Source organism: Ursus americanus, chromosome 33 (genome assembly GCF_024610735.1).
Source record: "Ursus americanus isolate L20-20 chromosome 33, mUrsAme1.1.p, whole genome shotgun sequence".
In the NCBI taxonomy this organism is placed as follows: domain Eukaryota; kingdom Metazoa; phylum Chordata; class Mammalia; order Carnivora; family Ursidae; genus Ursus; species Ursus americanus.
In genome coordinates, this window is record NC_142159.1 from 14,766,930 (window position 1) to 14,789,840 (window position 22,911).

Consider the following 22,911-nt stretch of genomic DNA (forward strand, 5'->3'; position numbering starts at 1 on the left):
GACATGGCACCAAGGGAGGCAGGAAGGACCCAGAACAAACTCTGGCACAGACTGGTCCTGGGCCAGGAATTACTGGATGTCATTAGCTCAACCCAGCAACCACCAGGAGAGCCCAGGCCTAAGACAAGGCCCTACTCCTACTCCCCACTTCCTGACTCCACCTTCGTCAGCCTTCAGCTGGACAGCATCACCTTTTTGAGCCAAACCTTCTATCCTCAGTTTGGTTCCTTGCCTACCCGGGTACCTCTGGACTTTGTAGCAACATCCAGAACTGCAGCGTCCTCAGAGCTTCCACTGGGGAAAAGTGACACAGCCTCCCGGAATGAGCCAGGCCCCTCAGGACACTGTGCCGATCATCGCTATGCAACAGCGCCGCCATCCACTAAGAATCTACTGACTGCAGGGTCAGGCCCCACACTAACCATCACTGACCAGCATTATCCCACAGCATGATCACAGGCAAGCAACAGAACACAGGGATTTCTACTGCATAAACCAGCTGAGAGGCAGGTGTAGGATTTAACCCAATTTCACAGATAAGGAGACTGAGGCCCACAGAAAGGAAGAAACTTGCCTACAGCCAGAGCCCACACCTTCAGGCTCCTGGTCAGGATGTAGCGTGTCACCAGGCCTCTCCTCCAGGCCCACAACCATCTCCATCTTCCCTTCCCTCCCCCCACTGCTGGCCTAGACCTACCTTTGACAGTCCTGGGCCAAAGGGCCTCAGAGCCTGGAGCCCACCCCTCCCCACAAAGCAGCATTAGGTCTCTGGCTGGGCTAAGGTCAACTCTGTCCCTCTGCTTGGGACCTACACATTGCTCTGTAGACAGCTTCCTCTGGGGCAGAGAGTGAGGAAGGCTGGAGTCACACTGCTAAGGCTGACAGAGCCACAGCTGGAAAGAGCAGCCCTGCCCACCACCCCCGGCCCTGGCTGGTGTGGCAGAAGTTGTAGTCCAGTTCCAAGCTCACCAGACAGGCTGTTGGGTTCCTAACCACAGCAAGAAGGGGCTGACAATCCACAGCCTGAGTTCTCTCTGGGCTATTCCCACACCTGCCCCAGAACATCTGGCCTGGACCGAGGTACAGAAGAGTAGATGCTCCTCTTCCCCTTCGGTTCAGACAAAAAGGGAGGTATTTTTCAGAAAGATCTTTTACTAAGAAACTGAAGAAAAGCAAACAGATCGCAAGTACACAGAAACAAGCGGATTCCTAGGCAGGACTTAAACAGTCCCTAACCAGAGCCCTTAGAAGAGGCCCCTTCCAGACATCAGGACCCCGGGTCTCATTCTAGCTCCACTGCTGACAGCCTGTGGAATGTGAAGCAAGCTAAAACCTCTAAATCTCATCAGTGAAAGCGGGGTGAAGACAATGGCAGAGCCAGAACCAGACCCAGTTCTAATTCCAAAGCCTCTACTCTACACGCCCCCCCCCAACCCCGTCATTTTGGGTGTCAGAGAACCAACTGCAACACTGAATGGGGAAGTCCTCTGCGGACTGTAAGCGACACTAATGGTTGTCACCAGCCAGCACCTGGCTCTTTCTTGAAGACTGAGGGAAACTGTGTGTGAGGCTGCGGGGATGGCACTGGCCCCATAAGGGTTCAAGGACACTCAAGGTTGCTGGGTCTCTCTCTTCTCCTGGGAGTCTTTCCATCCCTTCTCCTCCTTCCCGCACCTCCTGCAGCCTGGGCCTCCTCCTCACCCCCATCCTGGACAGCGGCTGCAACCGCCTGGGAAGCTTCAGGAGTGGCTGATGGTTATCGCGGCCAGGACAGGGCGAGTTGCTGCCCCTCTGATTCACCACAGAGCTGGAATAAATCCAGAGAAGTGACCAAGAGGATGCAGGGCTGCTGCTAAGAATTCAGATTGCTTCAGTCTGGAAAGAGGGAGGCTGAGAGGGTAGCTCAGTCATTCGAATCAGAGGGGGATTAGGGGAGGGGACTTTAGACTCATTCCTCAGAAGAGCAGGCACAGCGTGGTGCCAGAAGCCTAGTACCAACACTGCACTGATCTGGGAATGAGTCTCTTCAGGCCTCTTGCGAGCTGGGTGACCCCAGATAAGTTAACCCCCATGAGTCTCCACTTCCCCTCCCCCCATGCCATTTCAAAGGCTACTGTGGGAACTGAAGCATAATATAGGCGGTGTCCAATAAACAGTCGCCTGTCCCATTCCCCACTTCTACCCTAGGACATGCACGCTCCCCTTCCCACCTGGCCAGAAAGCACAGCCATATGTCTGATGCCAGCACCCCCATACACACACCCCACCCCTCTCCGCTCAACAATATGGCATCTGATTCCTGGTCCCCGAGCCGCTCAGGCACCCACCTGCACCCACAGAGAGCTTCAGTGGGGGAGGAGGGCCCCAGCATGCTGAGGAGAGAAGCACATTACTCCCCTCCAACTTGCTCTCAAGGGTCAGAACCCCTCTGGTCTAGCTTGCCCAGCAGAGGCAGTTCATTAGCAAGAAGGGGGTTCTCAACCTCTAATCTACACCTCTTGCCTTTAGAGACAAAAAACTTACTTTACTAGCTCTGACATTTCAAAATAAATCTAGTATCTAAAATAAGCTTTCCAGGGGCGCCTGGGTGGCTTAGTCGTTAAGCGTCTGCCTTCGGCTTTAGGGCGTGATCCCAGAGTCCTGGGATCGAGCCCCACATCGGGCTCCCTGCTTCGCTGGGAGCCTGCTTCCTCTCCCACTCCCCCTGCTTGTGTTCCCTCTCTTGCTGGCTCTCTCTGTCAAATGAATAAATAAAATCTTAAAAAAAAAAAATAAAATAAAATAAGCTTTCCAAATTACATATGCTATCTGTCCACCCCAAGGGGGTCTACTGCTTAAAAGCCCTGGAGTTAAATAACCCCAGCTCTACCATGTCCTAGCTGTGTACCTTGGGTAAGTCATTCTACCTGCTTCCTCAGTTAGAAACTGAGCCACTGTGAAGATAAAGCACGAAAAGCACTTAGCATGCTGCCTGTCACACCGCTGGTTCCAGGCCATCAAGCTAGCACTATTGCTGTGAACATCACAGAATGCTCCTGTGGCCACTCCCTCGCCCATGATCCTAAGTCTGGCCAAGCCAGATGTTTCAGGGTGGAACCCCCGACTTCCGCTGGGCAGAGGACACACTTTATAGAAAAACAGGCGGGCACCCCTTCTGCAGATCTGTGCTTCCCCTGAAGTACATGGCGCCCTGGGCCACACACACCATTGCTTACATTTTCATGTCCTCCTTCTCAGGCCAGGAGATCCTACAATCTTCTATTTTGTATGGGCAAGACGGGGCAGGGAAGCTGTCGTCAGCAGTCACTAAATAAATTTCAAATGAACCAAGGCATACACTCCAGAAATGCAGCCCCAGCTGAGCACTAGACAGGCTCAAGGTGCACTGCCTACCTGAGGGAGGACTGTGCAGGAGTGGGCTCAAAAGCTAACAGCATAGCGCTATGGCTGTTATCTGGACTCCTTCTCCAGAACAAAGGAGTCAGGCAAATAGTGAAACCACCTTCATCTATCACTATGCCTGGACTGCAGGACCCCACTCCCCTTGTAAGGTCCCAGAGAAGAGCCTCAGCGGGGTCCAGAGTCCTGGTCCCTGCACAAGGCCTCCTCAGAGGGCCAGCCCACATGGCCTCATTATAAATGGTGCCCTGGACAGCCATCTGACCCACTGTCTCCTGGTCCCTACATCCCTGCGTTCCTGAAGCCTCAGCCAAAGACAACAGTGTGGACTAGTTTCTTTGGGGCCCAGAGCAAAAGGCTCCCCGGCACCTGGGAGCAGCTGGAAGTTGGAACTCAAGGACTCATCGCCGCTGGTCTCCCCATCCCGTGCCAAGTGCATCTGTAAACAAGCCTCAGTGGCTCCCTGCAGCTGTTCCCAAAGGGACAAAAGGGAGAGAAAGCAGCTAGAATCAGGGCAGCCCATGGCTTACAAGAAAGAACCGAGCCAGGCAGAGCCTGGTCTGGAAGATGCTCCCTGGGTACAGCCAGGCCTGCGCTGCTGGCCCTGTGCCCAGAGTCTGAGATGGATCCACCATTGCCCAGCATTGCTGCCCCGTGCCAGGCTGCTGGGACCCCCAGAGGCACGGGGCCTATGTCACACTGCTGTAGGTCCCACTGTTTAACAAGCTGGCGGAGAGAAAGAGCTTGCTGGGGCGGAGATGCCTGGATGCTGGGCTGTTGTGCGTGATCCTGTTTGCTATAAAACAGCCAGACATTCCTAGGACCTGGAATCGCGCCGAGGCCATGGAGCTAGCTTTCCCGGCCATATATCTCCAGGCGGGGGACAGGCCTGAGACATCTGAGATAATAAAGACATGATTGTCTCAGCCCTGGGGCTTGTCTCCCCTTTGTCCCAGGGCCCAGCAGCCAACACGAAGTTTAAAGACATCCTCCCCCTTCTCCTGGGAAAGTACAAATGCACCAGATTCTATCGCCCCTGGGGTGAGCTTCCCAAGAACCAGGCCTGGGATTCCTGCTCTCAGCTCACCAGAGCAAAAGGCAATCAAGGGTCCATCCACCGGCAGCACCCAGGAGAGACTGCAAGTAACTCGGACGCACGACAGCCACTCGGGGATGTGCTTCTCTGCGTACGCATCTGACTCTCCCTGCCCTACAACATAGCAACTGTGCCGCTTTAGGGATGAAGAAACTAAAGCTGAGAGAGGTTAACGGACTTATCCAAAGTCACAGCTGTTCAACGGCACAGATGGTTTGAAACCTAGATCTGTTCTACTCCGAAGCCTGCAACTTCCTTAGTAGCTCTAAAACGCCACCAACACACGCTTTTTACAAGTTCCTTCTTCCCCAATGTCCTGCTTCTCAACTCCAGAGGGGATGGTTTACCCTTTAACATCTGAAGGTCAAACTTCAGATGACTGAAACAAGATGCAGATCCCTTAATCTGGAAACCAAGCCACTGCCGCTGCCACCCTGGTCTCTGGTGACTCATGCCCACCTCCATATGACCAAGCGACAGCCAACAACCTGCTCCGAGGGTGCATGGCTTTGCAGAAGGAAAATGGGCAGGAGAGGTGCTAAGGATGAACCTCACCCACTTGTGAATTAGTGGAATGCCAGTCCTAGCTTTCCCAACCACAGCAGCCACTCGGTGGAAAACGGGCATCACCCACACGGAGGCAGGGTGCTCAGAGAGGGAGCGCTGGACTCGGACCCAAAGGCTCTAATTCCATCCATGAAATCGTATAGAAGCTGAGCTCTAGGCCAGTTTTCTCACTTGTAAAATAAACACCTGCTCTACTTGCATCACAGGCTTTTCGGAAGATGAACATGAGATGGCATTACGACCCATGAGTGTTTTTTCCCCTGCTGGATTCTTCTGCGTTCCTGACTCCCCCTCTTCTCCCTGACTCTCTTCTGTTCAGACATCTGAACTATGTGCTTCACACCATGCTGGATACAAGGAGGGGCTCATACCCAGGTTAAGAAAAGATGACAGAAACATATGAAGATTAGACAATAGGAGACCAGAGCCAATTGCCTGCCAGTGAACGGCTGAGGCCGGGCCACGGTCCGTTTAAGCCTCAGCCTGACCAAGGCCTCTCAGTTATTGAACCCCAGGACCAGAGGTTTAGCCCCCGATTAATTCACACATCCATCTGCCCAGAGGAAAGGATATGGGCCACATAATCTTGCAAAGCCACCTTCCAGCCCAGGATCCCATCAATTTGCCTCTCTCTACTTTTTCCATCCTCTACTCACAGCCCCTTGCAAACTGGGGAGCCTCAATTCTATTAGATATGCAAGTTCCCTCCTTGGGGGCAAAAGGGGGCTGGGAGAAACCAATCAGTAGGAAATCTTTCTGAATGACCCGGGAAAAAGCTGAAGATTCCCCTTGCTCACCTTTCCCAGCCATCTAGGCTCAGAACTCTGAGAAAATCTGGAGGTCGTTTGGCCTAATGGCCCAGTCCCAGTGTACGCCTTTAAGAGGACTTCTCTTCTTGCATACATTCCAACCAACCCAAATCTTCTCCGCAGCCCTGAAGTAAACCAATTCCCTCCAACTACCATCCCACATGTGGACATTTCGCTCTTCCCTGGCACCCTAAACTTGAGGCTACTACTTGGAGGAACAGAACGTGTCTGTCCATAACAAACAGTATCTTGGTCTACAAGCTCCCCAAACACAGAGTCTGCACCAAAGCTTGGCTCATGATCCAGTTTTTTTAAATGGGGAGAATAAAGACTGATGCTTGGCTGCAGGTGAACTGAAAGATACTGAATTAAATTTGAGAAATGGAAAGCAAGACCACTGATTCCAGAGGGTCGTAATGGTTCTAATTATAGTACAGGCTACAGGTATGAGTGACAAGTGACTGTGCGCAGAGGGCTCTTTTCCCAGCAATTTGAGAGCCTGTACTCTTTCCCCAGGGGCAATGAGAAAGACAGAAACTCAAGAAACCTTTCTAAGTCCCAGGTGCACAAACAACCAGACTTTTCTTGCTATCTTTCTGCCATCTAGTGGCTCCTCTGGAGCACTACAGGCCCATCTGCGGCCATTTTCCTCTGCCCCTCCATAATCTTCCTAAGTAACAGTACCACTGAGCCGATCAGGCATTGTGCTGGGTGCTTCACCTACTTTATCGCTACTCTTCAAAATACTGCAAGATGGGCATTAATTCCGTATTTCCAATAGGAAGCCCAAGGCTCACAGAAGTCAAGTCACCTGCCCAGAGCTGCACTGAAGGTCAGGGGAAAATACGATAGCTAAGTCCACCCTCACACCCTTGCACTGTTTATCACTTGTCCTGGAGGAACGGAAGGCCCCAAAACTAAAGCTAATCTCAGCTTCTCCATAAACCTCTACATGCTTCAAGCTCCTCACAAGTAGCAAGCAGATGACACCACAGCCTCCTCCAGCCCCAGGATACACTGGGCACAGCAGTGAGAAATAGGCAAATCACTCCACTCAATTTCTCCATCTGACTATTGGAAGGCCACACAAAAAACACGTACACAACTGTTCACAGGAGCACTATGAATAATAGCCAAAAGGTGGAAACAACTCAAGAATCAACCAACTGATAAATGAATTAGACAAAATGAACTATCCATACAATGGAACAACATTTAGCCATAAAAAGCACTGAAGTTCTGATATATGCTAAAATATGGAGAAAACTTAAAAACGTTATGTTAAATAAAAGAAGCCAATCACAAAAGACCACACATTGTACGATTCCATTCATACGGAATTTTCAAAATAGGCAAATCTACAGCAAGAGAAAGTCGGCTAGTAGCTGCTTAAGGATGGAGGGACTAGGGACAGGGGGAAGACGGTTTACGGGGTGACAGCTAACGGGTGCGGGGTGGGCTTCTTTCTGAGATAAAGATGATGTTCCAAAATAGAGCGGGTCACAGCTGCGCGTCAGCTAATATAAAACACTGAATCACGCACTTGAACTAAGGGAATTGTACGGTGTGTGTATTATATCTAAATAAAACTGTCGCACCCCACCCCACCCCCAAACAAGTGAGAGGCTTGAGCTAAATAATCTCTACAGGTCCTTCCCGACTGGCTTTTCAACGGATGGAGCCATATATCCTTGTCAGTCCCAGCACCGGTGACTTGGCCTGAACCAACCCAAACTGGTATTAAGACTAGTCCCATCAAAGGCCACCAGAGTAACTTTGCTCCACGCCCTCCCCGCAAGCCCCTGGGCAGCCTCTGCCTCCCAAGAGGCGGCTACCGTGTCTTCCTATCTTAAGGAACCCAAACCGCGGGCATCTACGCACCCACTGACTCTAGGAAAGAAAAACAAGGCAGATGCAGCCTGCCTCCAGTTTTAGTCTTTTCTCTTTTGACAGAGGTCTTCCTAAATTTAGTGTGGCTCCAGCCTGAGCTCGACCTTCCTAAGAATATTCATTCCCACCAGCACATATGGTGGTGGGAAACACACTGGCTCTGGAATCAGATCTGGAGTTGAATCATGGTTTCATCATTTTGAAACTCTGGCTTGAGCAAGTTCCTCTGAGCCTAAATTTCCTGAAGAATAGTTATGAATAAGCTCTCATTACTGTTATGGAAACAGCATGTGTATCATTTGAGGATAATATTATCACAAGTCAGACCCACTGTCCAAGACATCAGGAACACACCCTCTCCTGTGAGCCCTGGCTCAGTAACTGTATATTCTTTGAGGCAACCTACCAGAAAGCGCCCCTAACTAATTATTCCCCTCACTTACAGTCTTCCAAGCACTTGGGTAGAGAGTGTGATGACCCATAACCTGTGGGGGAAAACTCCCTCATGTCTGCAGATTTCCTGTTCTCCTATAATGTATTAAATACTAAGCTTCACTACTCTTCACTAACAAGAAGTGCTCATCCAGTCATTTAAAAAGTGAGTATCCTCTGGGGCCCCTAGGTGGCTCAGTCAGTTAAGCGTCCAACTCTTGATTTTAGCTCAGGTCACGATCTCAGGGTTGTGAAATCAAGCCCTGTGATGGGCTCTGCACTGGGCATGGAGCATGCTTCAGATTCTCTCTCCCCCTCTTATCCCCACACCACCACTCTCGCTCTCTTTCTCACTCTCAACAACAAAAAAAAAAGTGAGTATCCTCTGTTGTGAAATAGGAACAAAGTCCTGTCTGTATATACTGATCTAGGTTGGTTTTGCCACTAAATGTGCTGTGTGTGACTTCGAGTAAGCACCCTCTATAACCTGAGATCTCCTCTAGGTGTGTAAGACCTGCCCTGAAAACCTGTGGTCACTAATACTGATCTAACAATCACTCAAACACACACTTCATCCAAGTATGGTAGAAAAGACGTCTATAACCAGAAAAACGCTGTCAGGGTCAGACCAGCCACTTGCTAAATTTTTAGCCATATCGTTGGTACCATACTACCAGACCCACTAGTTGACTGCACGGTCTAACTTTTCTCCTTCTACAAGACTCAACACGGATTTGTCATCCTACTTTTAATAAACTCCTAACGGGCGCCTGGGTGGCTCAGTAGGTTAAGCATCTGCCTTCAGCTCAGGTCACTCATGATCCCAAGGTCCTGGGATCAAGTCCCGCTTCCCATTCCCTGCTCAGCAGGGAGTCCGCTTCTCCCTCTACCCACCCCACCCCTACTTGTGATCTCTCTAATAAAATCTTTTCTAAAAAATCAAAAATAGGGGCGCCTGGGTGGCACAGCGGTTAAGCGCCTGCCTTCGGCTCAGGGCGTGATCCTGGCGTTATGGGATCGAGCCCCACATCAGGCTCTTCCGCTATAAGCCTGCTTCTTCCTCTCCCACCTCCCCTTGCTTGTGTTCCCCCTCTCGCTGGCTGTCTCTATCTCTGTCGAATAAATAAATAAAATCTTTAAAAAAAAAATCAAAAATAATAATAAAAAAATAAACTCCTGAGAAGGTATTACTATTATCCCCACAAGAAATATATCAAAGTTAAATAACTCAGCGAAGATCACACAGCAGGTAAACAGTGTTAGGCTAAGATTCAAACATAGGCAGTCAGTCTGGTTCTAGAGTCCCTGTTCCCAATTATTCCTCTATACTGTCTCTTGCAAAATGGACAAGATAAAAACAAATGTTCCCTGAAATGAGCAAACACCAACGAGTAAATCACACTAGGTGACTTATTTTGAATCCACTAACATAAAACTGGATGCTTTTCTAAGAGAATTCCCTAACAGACCAATCTTGTCTTTTGTCTGACTGTATGTTCACTGGGGGTTAAAGATACGTTATCCCCTAATCCTTCTGACAATTCTGCAAAAGGTTAGCAGGTATTACTGGCTCAATTTAAAGAAGTGTAAATCAAGACTGAAAAGTTAAAGCAGTTTGTTCAAACACAGTTAGTCACTGACAGAATCTAATTCAAATTTACATCCCTCCACTCCAAAGTATATATGCTTTTCTTACTATTCAATATTCCTAGATCCCTTAATATGAAACTGGCACTGTATTGATTCTCAAAACACAAACAACAGCAAATGTTCTATCTGCTTTAAACAGCAGGAACACCAGGATACTTATAAGAGAGGTATCTGTAAAAGCATCTAGTGTCACTACTGAATTGTATTAATGCTTGGATCATACTGGTATCCCCAGAAGGAAGTGATACCTAAGAGAGGGAAATATGGTGTCTGCCCCTTTTAAGAACATTATTTACCCTACATGCAAAAACTAAGTCAGTCTTTACTGGACATTGCAATATGTTAAAGCATTACAGACTGAACCAAACTTTAGAATCTCTCAAAATACATCAATAAAAATCTAATTCTTAAAGACTCAGTGGTCTATCTGTACATCTCATATACTGGTTATATGGATTTTTATTAACCACCTGTCAACAGCAAAACTTCTTAGAGCTGGAGAGATGACCCTGTAGCAGTGATGTTCACATCTCTTAGTAGAGCCCTAGAAGTCCCACAGGGGGGCACAAAGCGTGTGCATCTGCATTTGGGACAAGGAAGCAGTGGGAGAGAAAACTGTTTGCCTGGCTTCAACCCCAGCACCTCTGTTCCATAGGACACCTTTTCTATTCCCCCATGCGCCCCCCATAAGATTTTATTCGGAAGAAAAGAGGTTTACTGCTAAGAAGACATAAACCAAAAAGGAACAGAACATCAGTTTTATCTATTCATGGGGAAACTGAGGCCCAAAGAGGTACAGCAACTCATCCAAGGAAACTGTTGCCCCAACTAGAACCTGGGTTTCCAACTCCTAATCCAGAGAATTATATTACTATCATGGGAGAAACGGAGAAACATCAAACACCATAACGCAAGCTAAATGCAAAAACAGGACTCCATTTAGTCTCGCTACATTTACCAGGGGCCAAGATCCCTACGGGCTAAGGAAAGACTGGTCTTAGAGCACACTGCCATCTGAGACAGGGAAATTTCTGCAAACTCAGCGCCCTGGGGTGAAGTCATTCTCACATGAGGCAAGTGAAGAATTCACAGTGCCTGCCCACCCTTCACAAGCTGCCAAGGGATGCACCGAACTCCCTAACACTGAAACAACTGTGAAGTCCTCAAGTTATGGAGGAAAGGGGGCAGCTCTTCAGGGAGTAAGAGATTCAGAATCAAGCCCAAAATCTCTCTCCCATCAGACCAATGCAGACCTTCCAAAGCTTTACAAAGGAGGTCCAGGAAGCTGGAAATGAGGCTCCACTGTGGGTCTGGAGCTGCAAACAAACAGCCAGCCCAATCACAGAGTTGGCTGAAGATCAGATGTAAGGGAGAATAAGATATACTCGCATGCCCCCTGGAAGTCTTCTCCTAGTCCTAGCAAGGGGGCTGAGGGCCCTCTCTCACATAGCAGCCTGAGACCCAGAAGTCAGCAGGGTTCTCTAGCCCTAGTCTGGAGAGCTTATGAGGATGAGGATGAGGATGGCGATGACACATTCAATCCATTCCATTTACTGCCTAGTATCTCCTACTTGCAAGCACTGTGCTAAGTACTTTACATACAGCATTTCGTGTAACCCTCACAACTCACAGGTAAAGTTCAGTATAGCTATTTCCATTTCACAGAGGAGAATACAAGGCTCAGAAGGTTTAAGTTACTTGCCCGAGGTCAAAGGATCAAGTTAGTGACAGAACCAAAACTCACATCCAAAGCCAGTTATGCATTTTCTATCACACAATGCCAAGTTGTTTAACCTCAGTCTTGCCATCTGACAAATGGTACCATCTATCCCACCTCCCTTACAGGGTTGTATTAAGGATCAAGTGAAATCACTAATACAAACATGATCTGAGGTTTCTGAGTCCACCACCTAAACTCCAGTGTGAAGACCCCTATGTGGAGAGAAGATGGAGCTCCAGAATCCTAATCACCTCGCTTTATTTGGGTCAAGCTAATGAGATTTTGTGACCTAATAATGAGGTTCCTTTCTCCTACTAATCAGGAGCATATTAAATATACGGAAAACAATGGTGCTATCCTAAAGGCCATCCTGTGGGATGGTAAGGAGAAAAGGGAAAGCGTGCCAGGTTTCAGAACTGGTACTCCCATCATCCCCTTGGCCTTGGGTACTCACTAAGGTCCAGCTTTCTCATCAACAATCCCTGCTCTGCCAACTCACAGAGTTGCAATAATGAAAAGAAAGGCAGCTGAACAGTCAAACACTTCTCTTTCTACAAGACTCAACACGGATTTGTCATTCTACTTATTTTTTTTTAAGATTTTATTTATTTATTCGACAGAGACAGAGACAGCCAGCGAGAGAGGGAACACAAGCAGGGGGAGTGGGAGAGGAAGAAGCAGGCTCATAGCGGAAGAGCCCGATGTGGCGCTCGATCCCAGAACGCCGGGATCATGCCCTGAGCCGAAGGCAGATGCTCAACCGCTGTGCCACCCAGGCGTCCCTGTCATTCTACTTTTAATAAACTCCCAAGGCGTACCTGGGTGGCTCAGTCAGTTAAGCGTCTGCCTTCTGCTCAGGACATGATTCCAGGGTCCTGGGATCGAGTCCCACTTTGGACTCCCTGCTCTAAATTCTTCCTATTGCAGTGCAAATCTGGCAGCTGTTAACAGTTTCATAGCACTTTTGCACTTATAATATGCTCACCTATATGATCCCACTTAGTCTTCACACTCACCCGAGATGTAGATATTATCATTATTCCTCATTTACAGATGAAGCAAATGGAGCTTAGGGACATTCACTGACTTATCCAAGATCACGTGGCTAGTAAGGCCAGAGTCAAGACTCGGGGCAATTACGTCTCTACAGCCAACACCATCCTGAAGTTTAAATTCTGATTGACTATAAAGCCTCAGGCTGACCCTTAAGAGCCTCTCCTAGGTAATTCAGAGTCTCCCCAGTCCATCAGTGTACTGACTCAGCCTCTACTCCTTTCTACCTCACCACCTTCTCCCCACCCTTCTGCCATCTATCAAAACCCCATAAGGAGTGTGGTGGTGTCCAGATAGTAGGTACAGGGTACCCTAGATTCAACTGCCAGTTTTAACTTAAATTCACCACTAGGTGGAGCTAATCTGAACAATCCAAGAAGCTCATGGGTTAGCTCACTGGCAATGAGCAGAGGGACAGGGTAAAAAGTAGCTCAATAAATTGCTCAAAAGCAAGAAACAGATTGCATGGTATGGCACAAGCTTGCCCACCTTTTTGAGGCTATGCCCCAACAGCCCATAATCAGGGAGTTAAGAAAGAATTGTGCTTCTGGCTCAAAAGCACTGAATATCTGCAAACCCCTCTCTAATTCCTGCCTCTGACTGGCCATATGACTCCACACCAATTTACAGCTCAACCACAAACTAAGACACAGAAACTAAGACCCTATCCAATCAAATGTTAATTCTTCAATATCGGGCCAGAACACAAAGGGAGCCCCTGTTTAATCACTCAGATTTAGATCAATCTACCCAGAACTGAATATTCACAGACAAAAGGGGGAAATAAAGCCACATTAACACTGGCCCACAGCCAACCAAAGAAGGTCTGACAAAGCATGCACATGCATGTGGTGGGGGGCTTGGGGGGAAGCCACGACACATGTCAGAGAACAGCTACATCAGAGGAACAAAGTAACCTTAACCTTGTTTCTAAGTTAGCAAGAGACTTCATCTCCTAGAAGTCCAATTTAGTCTGTTGGAATAACTTCACTTTCATACTCATTTCTAGTACTAACTTTACACTATTTGGAATATGGTTCAGTGTACTCTTTGCAGGTGAACTGAATACTCGTGAGGGGAATGAAAGAGATATCCATCTCCCGTGAAATTATACTTGTCTTGAAATTATCGGGGAAATATAGCTGCCTACATTCTAGCTTTGAGTTAGAAAACCTTAGCTGATCTCTATAACTCAAGTAACTGCTCTCTCTCACACTGCTGCTTAAGAAATTTAATTACTTAGGTGTCTGCCCAAACTATCTCAGTGCCAGTTCACCAATAAATTATATGACAATGAACTCTCCACACGTTCCTTTCTGGTTAAAGAATCAAGAACTGAATGCTGGTTGGAACCACAAGTTTGGAAAATCTCTTTCCTCAAAGAACAGTTAAACTGAAGACTTGTGACCCAAAATTACTCTAAAACTCATGTCAGATATAAACGAAACCTTAAGAAATCATTTAGGGACATCGTTCTCAAACCTGGAGGAACACTAAAATAATCTGAGGAGATTTAAAGTGATGCCCCTCAAAACATAATTTGAAAAACAAATTAAGTGATAAATTTAAGTGACCCTATCTCCAGAGACTGCCTAAAACAGCCCCAGGCATTATTTTCCTTTTTTAAAAAAATTACCTCCCTAGGTAACATTCACACAACCAGAGTTAAGAACCATCGAGGTGGGGCACCTGGATGGCTCAGTTGGTTGAGCAAACAACTCTTGATTTCTGCTCAGGTCATGATGTCTGTGTCCTGGGAGGAAGCTCTGCTTCATGCTCCGCACTCAGCAGGCAGTCTGCTTGAGGTTCTCCCTTTCCCTCTGCTCCTCCCCCCTGCATCCCCCGCTGCATGCTCTCTAAAATAAATAAATCTTAAAAAAAAAAAAAAAAGGAAAGAAAGAAAGAAAGAAAGAAAGAAAGAAAGAAAGAAAGAAAGAAAGAAAGAAAGAAAGAAAAAAGAACCACTGAGGTGTGCACTGGTCCCCAAACATATCTAACCAAGGCTCTACCTGGGAAGATTTTTTTTTTTTTTTTAAGATTTTATTTATTTATTTGACAGAGAGAGAGAGACAGCCAGCGAGAGAGGGAACACAAGCCGGGGGAGTAGGAGAGAAAGAAGCAGGCTCCCAGTGTAGGAGTCTGATGTGGGGCTCGATCCCAGGACCACGCCCTGAGCCGAAGGCAGACGCTTAATGACTGAGCCACCCAGGCACCCCTACCTGGGAAGCTTTTAAAAACTAAATTGATTCCCAGGCCCCACCCCATACCTATACATTCAGAATCTCAGAGGAATTTATTTTTTAAGTTTCCCATTAATTGTTGACCAATCAGGCAAGAGACTTGTATCTGAGACCCCAGTGATGACTAAATGCATAATTATTTTACAGATAAAGAGCCCGGGAGAGTGAAAGCTACCTGCCGAAGGGCACACTGGGTTAAGGTTGTCCTGCTCCGATTATCTCCAGGGCCCAATATGGAACAAGCCCTCTGATGAATGTGTACCATGGGCAGGCACACACAGACAAGACTTTCACTTTCTTAACAGCCATTCCAAGGGCAATGAGACCAAATGGTTATTCAAAAAAAGCTATCAAATTTGCCAGGAAAATTCCAAGTAGAAGTTAGGATCCCGCATCTATTTTATTCTATATCTTCATGGCCTTATTAAGTGCTTTAAAAAAAACTATTTTTGAATTTACTGTATATGAATGAATGAATGAATGAATGAATAAGTGGTACAGACTTTAGGCTTGGCTATACGAAATTTTCTGCACAATGAAATATGAGAAATTCAATGTGCTTGACCTTGCACCCCCTTTGGTTCACCAGGCTCACCATGAGAAGTTCACTCAGGTAGCTACTGCTCTCTGGAGCCGGGCTCCAGCATGAGAAGCTTGGATCCAACCTGAGCCAAAGCTGAACCCTGAAGGCAAAGCCCAATTGACCCATTAGTGAGAGAAAAATAAGCTTGTAGTAAGCCAGAGGGTTAGGGCAGTTTGGAATGCATTAAGCAAAAGCTAATGAAATGAGGCTTGAGAAAAGGGAGGGCACTTCGGAAAAAACTCAAAAGTAATATACTGTATAATCTTAAAAGTATTTAAACAGTCCCAAAAAGAAAATTATAAAGTAAGGTCTTCTGTTGTTCCATGTTCTTAAAGGATCACACTCTAAAGTTGGGGGAACTCAGAGTAAGGCCTACAGGCAACAAGGAGATCTGAATTAGAAATGTGGTTTCAACCTACTTCTCTCACATGTCATTCAGAGGGACCCTAACCAGGAAGAGCTCAACCCCTCCCAAAAGATAATGAAGTCGGGACTTCCTGGTGAAATACTGTCCCCTCCCCACAGGCTATACACCAGATCTCCGACAGCAGGTGATCTGTACCCAGGGGGACTAAGTTCCAATCCTACTCAAGAAGCAGGGACCTTGTGTACCAGAGTTTCTTAGCACTGAGTACCCAAAAAACTACTAATAATAGCAAAATGGGAGGAGAAAAAAAGAAAATAGTCCAAACCTAACGATGAAGAAAAAGAAAGACCATTATTTTTATCCAGTCTATGAAGACAGCAATTATGATACCAGCGGATTTAATGACAGCTTTTCAAAACCAAAAACATACTACTACATTAACTGTACAAATTTTAAAAGGTATTCTGACTACAACATGAAGATTGAGGACAAATATACCTTAGAATGAAGGAAATGCTGCGACTGGTGCTTTCATACCATCATCCTCCCTTTCCCCTTGGAATATGCTCCCCTATTGGCATAAAATCCAGCCCTAAGGGTACAACTTTAACAAACCACAGAACCTATTTCTAACACCTTCAGTAAAACATTTGATATTTTAAAAAACCAGTGATGTATTAGTGTCATATTAGCCTAAATGTTGTACATTTTGTCACAAGCTAAGCCAGCTAAGGACTGAGATCGAGCCCCATGTCAGGCTCCACACTCAGTGTGGCATCTGCTTGAGATTCTCTCTCCCTCTTCCCCACCACCTCGCTCATGCTAAATAAATAAATAAAATCTTCATAAGAAAATATTTAATATTTTAGCTTCCATCAATCCCCTTGTCTTTTTTCTGATGTATGGATATTTCACTGACACAACCATGTGACCTTTATTTCATTCATTCATTCTTGAAATCATGTACCATCCAATGACCATTTTTAGAGCCATCTCTCATGTGTCAAACGCCACCGTAGGCCAGGGACACAGCAATAATCAGGATGGACCTATGTGCCACTGTACTAAGAATTAGGGATATACGGTCCCAGCTCCCTAGGCTCTCAGAGCACAACCCCGGTACCTCTCCCTAGCATGGTCAACAAGGAGCAAGAAACATTGGTTTAAACAGTAGAGCTTGGATCTGCCTCTGCCTAACCCCTTCCCAACCAAGCCACCCAGCTTAGCTCCAGCAAAGCATGGAATCAAGCCAAACACGATTCCACTTAGAAAACCACCAAAATGAGGTTACACTGTAGCAACAGCTCTTAGTTTCTAAGACTCTGCTACAGAGCAGCATAATGCCCTCAAGGTAAATGAATCATTCCTATCACTTAAAGAAGATGTGTCCCATATTCAGATTCACAGCACAGAATCCGGAATCTGATGGAAGCAGTCTGGGTAACAATCGAGGAGCAATGGTTCTCCAACTTGGCTGTGTTCTGCAAATACATGGAAAGCTTTTAAAAACCCGTTGCTCAAGCTGTACTCCAGTAAGCAACAAAGTCTGAAAAGCACTGACACAGAAAACTTGAGAAAAAAACTGGCTGCTTTCCAACTGACCAATGGATGCGAGAGGTGTGTTGCCATTCCCTCCCAACGTGAGCGGGAGCTTCCGGAGCATCGCCTTCACTAAGGACTGCCATGAACCCACCTGGTTTTAAAGAGAAGGAGTCTGCAGGCTACCTGCCAAACTCACGGGAGAAGGCACAAAGCTGCACATACTGAGCGGAAACCATCACCTCAAACTGAAGGCCAGAAAGGAAATAAAGTACATTAAAAACAATAAAGCTTTAAAATTTTATCCCAAAATTTGTTAGAAACTGATGTTACTAAGAGTCAAGTGCCGACTCCTACGGATCTAAAAAGAGGCGGAGGGAAAAGAACAACCCCCAGGCTGGCTTGTGAAGGGTTTTTTGTTTGTTTAATACATCTGAAAAGAATGCATATACAAAGAATTGAGACATGAGAAAGCATTGGTTCAACACTAATGAATCTACAAGAATTAGGATTTGGGGAAGGTGGAGAAGATTACCTAAACATTTTTAAAAATTGGAAACTGCAACCAAAATAAGTGGATAAAATCCCTATTAACACTTATGAAGAGTCTTCATAAGACTCCATGATTTTTTTATTAAACTAGAGAGCCATAGCTAGCTACTCTAGGGTTCCTCATATGCAAAACAGAAATAAGGGGATTCCCCCAACTGGTCCCCATGTTGTTAAATGTTCTCCCCACCCCCACCCACACCCCCAGCTTCTTCATGAAGCAGGTCTCCATCCTCCCAACTTGAAAGAGGATGTGCATCATTCCACAGACATCTGTCTCCTAGCGCCACCCCTCACATTTCCTCGATTTCCCAGGTCTTCCGCTGTGTTCTAGGAACACCGTATCGTACGCTATTAAGCTGGACATCTATGCTAAGCATATAAGACAATGACTGACAGGGAAAAAAATGGTGTTTAATTACGTACTCAATCCATTTGGTGTATTTCAAAAGGTGCAATACTTTTCTTCATTTATCAGTGAAAGAAGTTAGAAATTAACTTCAAAAAAAAAAAAATCAGCAAATGGCAAACAAATTTCCTTGAAAGTCACAGTCACATATATAGTGCATCCTAGAAAAGAGGAGGGGCAAGACAGGTTCCACCCACTTTCATGAGTTTCATCAAATACTGGACCTACTCAAGGGTGGAGAGAAAAGGCAACTTTCAAAAAGGAGTATGTTATTAAATGAGGCATTTACTATACTCCTTCCTAAGAGCACCAGGTGGGGAACGAGTTTTCTAAACTAGATCTAGGAAGTGGAATGTGGAATCAATCCGTCCTCCTCCCCTTAAGGGCTGTCCAATGGTTAATGAATTTAAAAAAACATGACTAAATAAAAACAAACCCCACACACACTCCCCGCACCCCATCCCACCCCCACAAAAAAAAAAAGAAGAAAAACAAAAACAAAAACAAAAACAAACTAAACGTCCCAGATCATTCTCCAGAGTGGATGGAGCCCGGGAGCAGCTTCAACAACCCAAATTAGTCTGTTACAGAGTCATCACAAGCATGCCTCGTTTTTAAACAAACAAAAAAAAAAACAAAAACAAAAAAAAAAACAAAAAAAACAAAAAAAACAAAAAAAATTTTGTTTAAACGACAAAACAAAAACTAGTACTAATCACTTTTCTGACAATACACAATTACTCAAATTAACTAGTACTGAGAGGGGGAAGGGGACCATACCTACGGGCCTTGTCTCACACGAGTGCATGTGGGTAGGTGCAGGGCATTTGTCATTATTGCAAAAACGAATTTTAATCTTTAATCTTTAGTTTGATTTAACATTGCTTTTAGTACGATGCTGACACCAGCTGTGCAGAAAGGGCTCTGGAGAGATGTTCATAGCAGCACACACCTGCGGCTCTTCTTCGGTTCTGGAGGCTCCAGGGCAGCCAATATTGCTTCGTCAAATACATTCTTTAGGCCTTTCTGAAAAGGGGTAGAAAGAAAAAAATGGGCAGTCTGATTTTCAGTATAATAAAGCTGAAGATCAAATTAAAAACATTCAAACCCCCAAGAGTGCGCAAAGAATGAAACGTTAAAAACTCTGAATCACAACACAATCATCCCACTTCACCAAGTTCTGTCCAGGCAGGACACGGGAAGGATTCAGCAATTCAGGAGCAGAGGAGTGGATATTCATGAATGAGACAGTGGTCCTCTGAGAAAGCTTTTTGCAGACCAAAGTATGTCACAAGAAGCGAACAAGCCACATGTGTCATTTGCTCATTCAATATGAGTTGTGTAATATGCTGCTGAAACATTTTACAAAAAAACAAGTGAAGCAGCTCTGCATTCCAATGAAACAGCGGAGTATGGAACAGGACCAAGAGGGCCGGCAGCGGGCAGCGGCATCCTTGTTACATGGAAGGCGCAGGCAAAGATGGAGAGCGCGGATACCGCGGCTGCGTCAAAGACCTTCACTCTGAACTCCCTGCATCCCACCAATCAGACAAAGCCAGGGGGCTCAAGGAAGCAAAATGTGGGCACCTGATACATATGTAAAACTAGAACCAGTCCGTGCAAAAGGAATAAAGCTTCATCAGGCATTTATACAAACAATTGTATATTTTTAATTTCAAAATTTGAAGGTAACCACAATTGTATGTTTCCCTCACAACAATAAAATCAGAAGCAGGAAAATATAAAGGTGGCAGCTTTACATCTCAACATTAACAAACCTTAAGTCAACGGTTAAAATGGATGCTGTTCTTAAAAGATAGTATAACAAATGATTTCATAAAGCAGAGCAGATACATTAATACCTTTCCCACCCCGACTGACAAATACTCCACTACAGCACAGACAGCCAAAGCAATAGCAACACAAAGTTTCACTGCACAAAAGAAAACGAGAGAAGAATCCTCCCTTCCCCGTTACACTCTACTAGCAGGTCACCCCTTTTCCATAAAGTTTGTCATGCAATTACAATTACAATTGATCATAAGAGTAAAATGATGTTTGTGTTATTTTCTCCATCTAGAGCTAAGAAGTGTTAAAACTCTTATTTTTTCCAAGAGAACATTCTTAATGCCACACCAAGTTCCCTTTTGCAATAGTAATCAAACCAAATAGCTCTGAGCATCAGGCAACTCAAGAAGCAGAAAGTTAAACAAGTCCAACTTGACTACTGATCACAAAAAAATATTCTATAAGATATTGCATTCTTGATCAAAAACTAATACAGAGGTTGCTCTTAGGTGGTGAGTAAAAAGACGCAGAGGCTTTCAAACAGGATGGTTTTATTCCTTTTGTTTTTAAATGCTCTTTCTACAGTAGTGGGACAGGAAGCAGCAGCAAAGAGGGGAAGGAGAAAACAGTTTAGAATATACAGCACTTCCTTTTGGGTTGAGTTTCCGGAGGCTCGAGGGCAGCTAGGATAGCCTCATCAAACACATTCTTCAGACCTCTCTACAAGACAGAGGGGAGGAGAGAGAATAGCAGCCAGGTTAGAGGATTAGAAAGACTAGCAGATACAATAGCAGTCCGGATTAAACGGGCTGAATTCACAGAAGCAACGTGCCTTCAGAAAAATAAGTGCCAGAGAGCAAGAGCTTAAAGCCCATTATCAGGACAGTAGATAACTGAACAGAAACTTCTTACACAAAAAAGATTAACTGAGCAAGAAAGCAATTTTTATGAAAATGCTGTACGTTGACTTCTAAAACAATCACACTTTGAAAAAACATTTTAATGAAAATAAAGCCAGGAGAAAAAAAAAAAGATACGTAAACAAAAGACAGATGCGTCGGGTAAGTCTTGTAGAACTCCCCAGTATCTCCAATGAGAAGAATGGCACACACACCTTTTGGAAATAAATCAATTACAATTTCAGGCTTCTGTGAATTCAGCCCCTGAATAACTGAAGGACACAAACAGCAGACTAACAGGCATGCTACATGTTTCTAGATTCAATGACATATCTGGATGGGATTAATCAGGATTTAGAGTAAATCAGCTTCCCAGAACAAAATGGTTCAGACATTTAAAAAGAGTGTTAATTGTTCAACAGTACCACCTGGGAGAAGTTTAAGAAACAGACTCTAGAAACAGCATATACTTCAGTTATTCAGTAATGTTATTAGAGCAAGTAACCACCACCCAAGTCATAGGAAAACAAAGAATGGGGTACTAGAATGAGTTTTAGCAAGCAGTCCAATGCTTTAAGATGTCTTCATGGATATCAGAGCATAAAGCATGGAGTGAAAACAAAGAATATTCTCAGATCTACAGGGATTAAGATGCAGAAATACACTTACACCTCAGGCAGAACTCCAACGTGACAGTGTGACTCAGCAGCACTGGTACCTTGGGCCCAGGTCTAAAGACTCACCTAAACTCACCTAAATCTGAAGCCACAGTTTACCACCCAAAGAGGTGTCACGTGTTCTTTAAGTCAGTTTGATCCCAAGTAAAAATCTCCCATAAGCCCCAGAACACAGCTCCAGTAACAAGTACCAGCCCCAGATTACCCCAGGTATTCCCACCCCAACCCTAGGCAACCCAAAAGACTGGCACCCACACATCCCATGAGGTACAAAATAAATGAGAAATAACATTAAGTACTTAAAAAGAAGCAAAGAGGTTAAGAAGTTTTCTTCTAAGTCTTTTACAAAGCAGAAATGCTAAACAAAAGTAAAGTTCCTCTAAAATTCTCTCTACACATCTCAGAGCAAACTGGTAGTCAAATATAACAGGAAAAGGGAAGGGTGAAAAGGGAAATGCATTTTATAAGGGAAAAAAAAGAGGATGACCATGAGAAATTAGGGCACCCCTTCATAAAAAGCAAACCCTTTCTTCCTTATTGACCAAGATAACTAATCCTCTATAAAACAAATCTCTGCTTTACTCACACTATCTGATTATATAAAGAGTTCAGTTTTAGAGGAATCGACAAACAGAATCTGGAATTCTGAAAGTTCTATCTCCCAAACACAACCAGCCACCCCATTTTCTATCTTCTCTTTTGACTTCTCCAAACGTCAAAATCTGGTAAGAAAAACGTAGTTGCTAAGACCTTTTCGAATTCCTACTGTCTACAAAGTGACTTACTGTATAAACCTGTTCATATTGCAAAAAATCTTGAATGGGAGCATCCAATTCTTTAAACTTCACCAGCGACCTAGAATTGGGTCCACATGGTCTATTTGCTTCCACTTCCCCCCAAAAGCAACCCATACTTGGAGGAGAGGGCTATGCGAAGGATGCAGAGAGAGTTAGTTATCATCTGACGCATGTGTTCCACATATATCCTTCCCCACACACACACACACACACACACACACACACACACACACACACACACACACACCTCTCACTTTCCTGATGATGGTATCAAAACACAGACGCATCAGGCATTTTTTTTTTTTTAATCTCAGTCAGTGCTGTGTGTGAGAGGATATAAAATCTTCTGAACTTTAAAATATCTGCTTTTACAACAGAACTGAACTGCCAAGGAAAACTGGGTTTGGGAGAATGATTTTAGACCTGTAAATTATTCTGTGGAATACC

General features: G+C 45.2%; 1 protein-coding gene across 2 annotated transcripts in view; it reads right to left on the reverse strand.

The window, feature by feature from the left end:
• Window positions 1-18,287: 18,287 nt before the first annotated feature.
• Window positions 18,288-22,911, reverse strand: part of CDC42 (cell division cycle 42) — a 45,648-nt gene continuing 41,024 nt past the window's right edge. The window contains exon 6 of one of the 2 annotated variants that reach the window (XM_045782099.2): window positions 18,288-19,329. In XM_045782099.2, the coding sequence (XP_045638055.1) occupies window positions 19,240-19,329 (90 nt within the window). In that variant the 3' untranslated portion in view covers window positions 18,288-19,239. Of the gene's footprint in view, window positions 19,330-19,359; window positions 20,812-22,911 lie in introns of those variants that run through there. The other variant, XM_045782098.2, reaches the window with a different exon arrangement.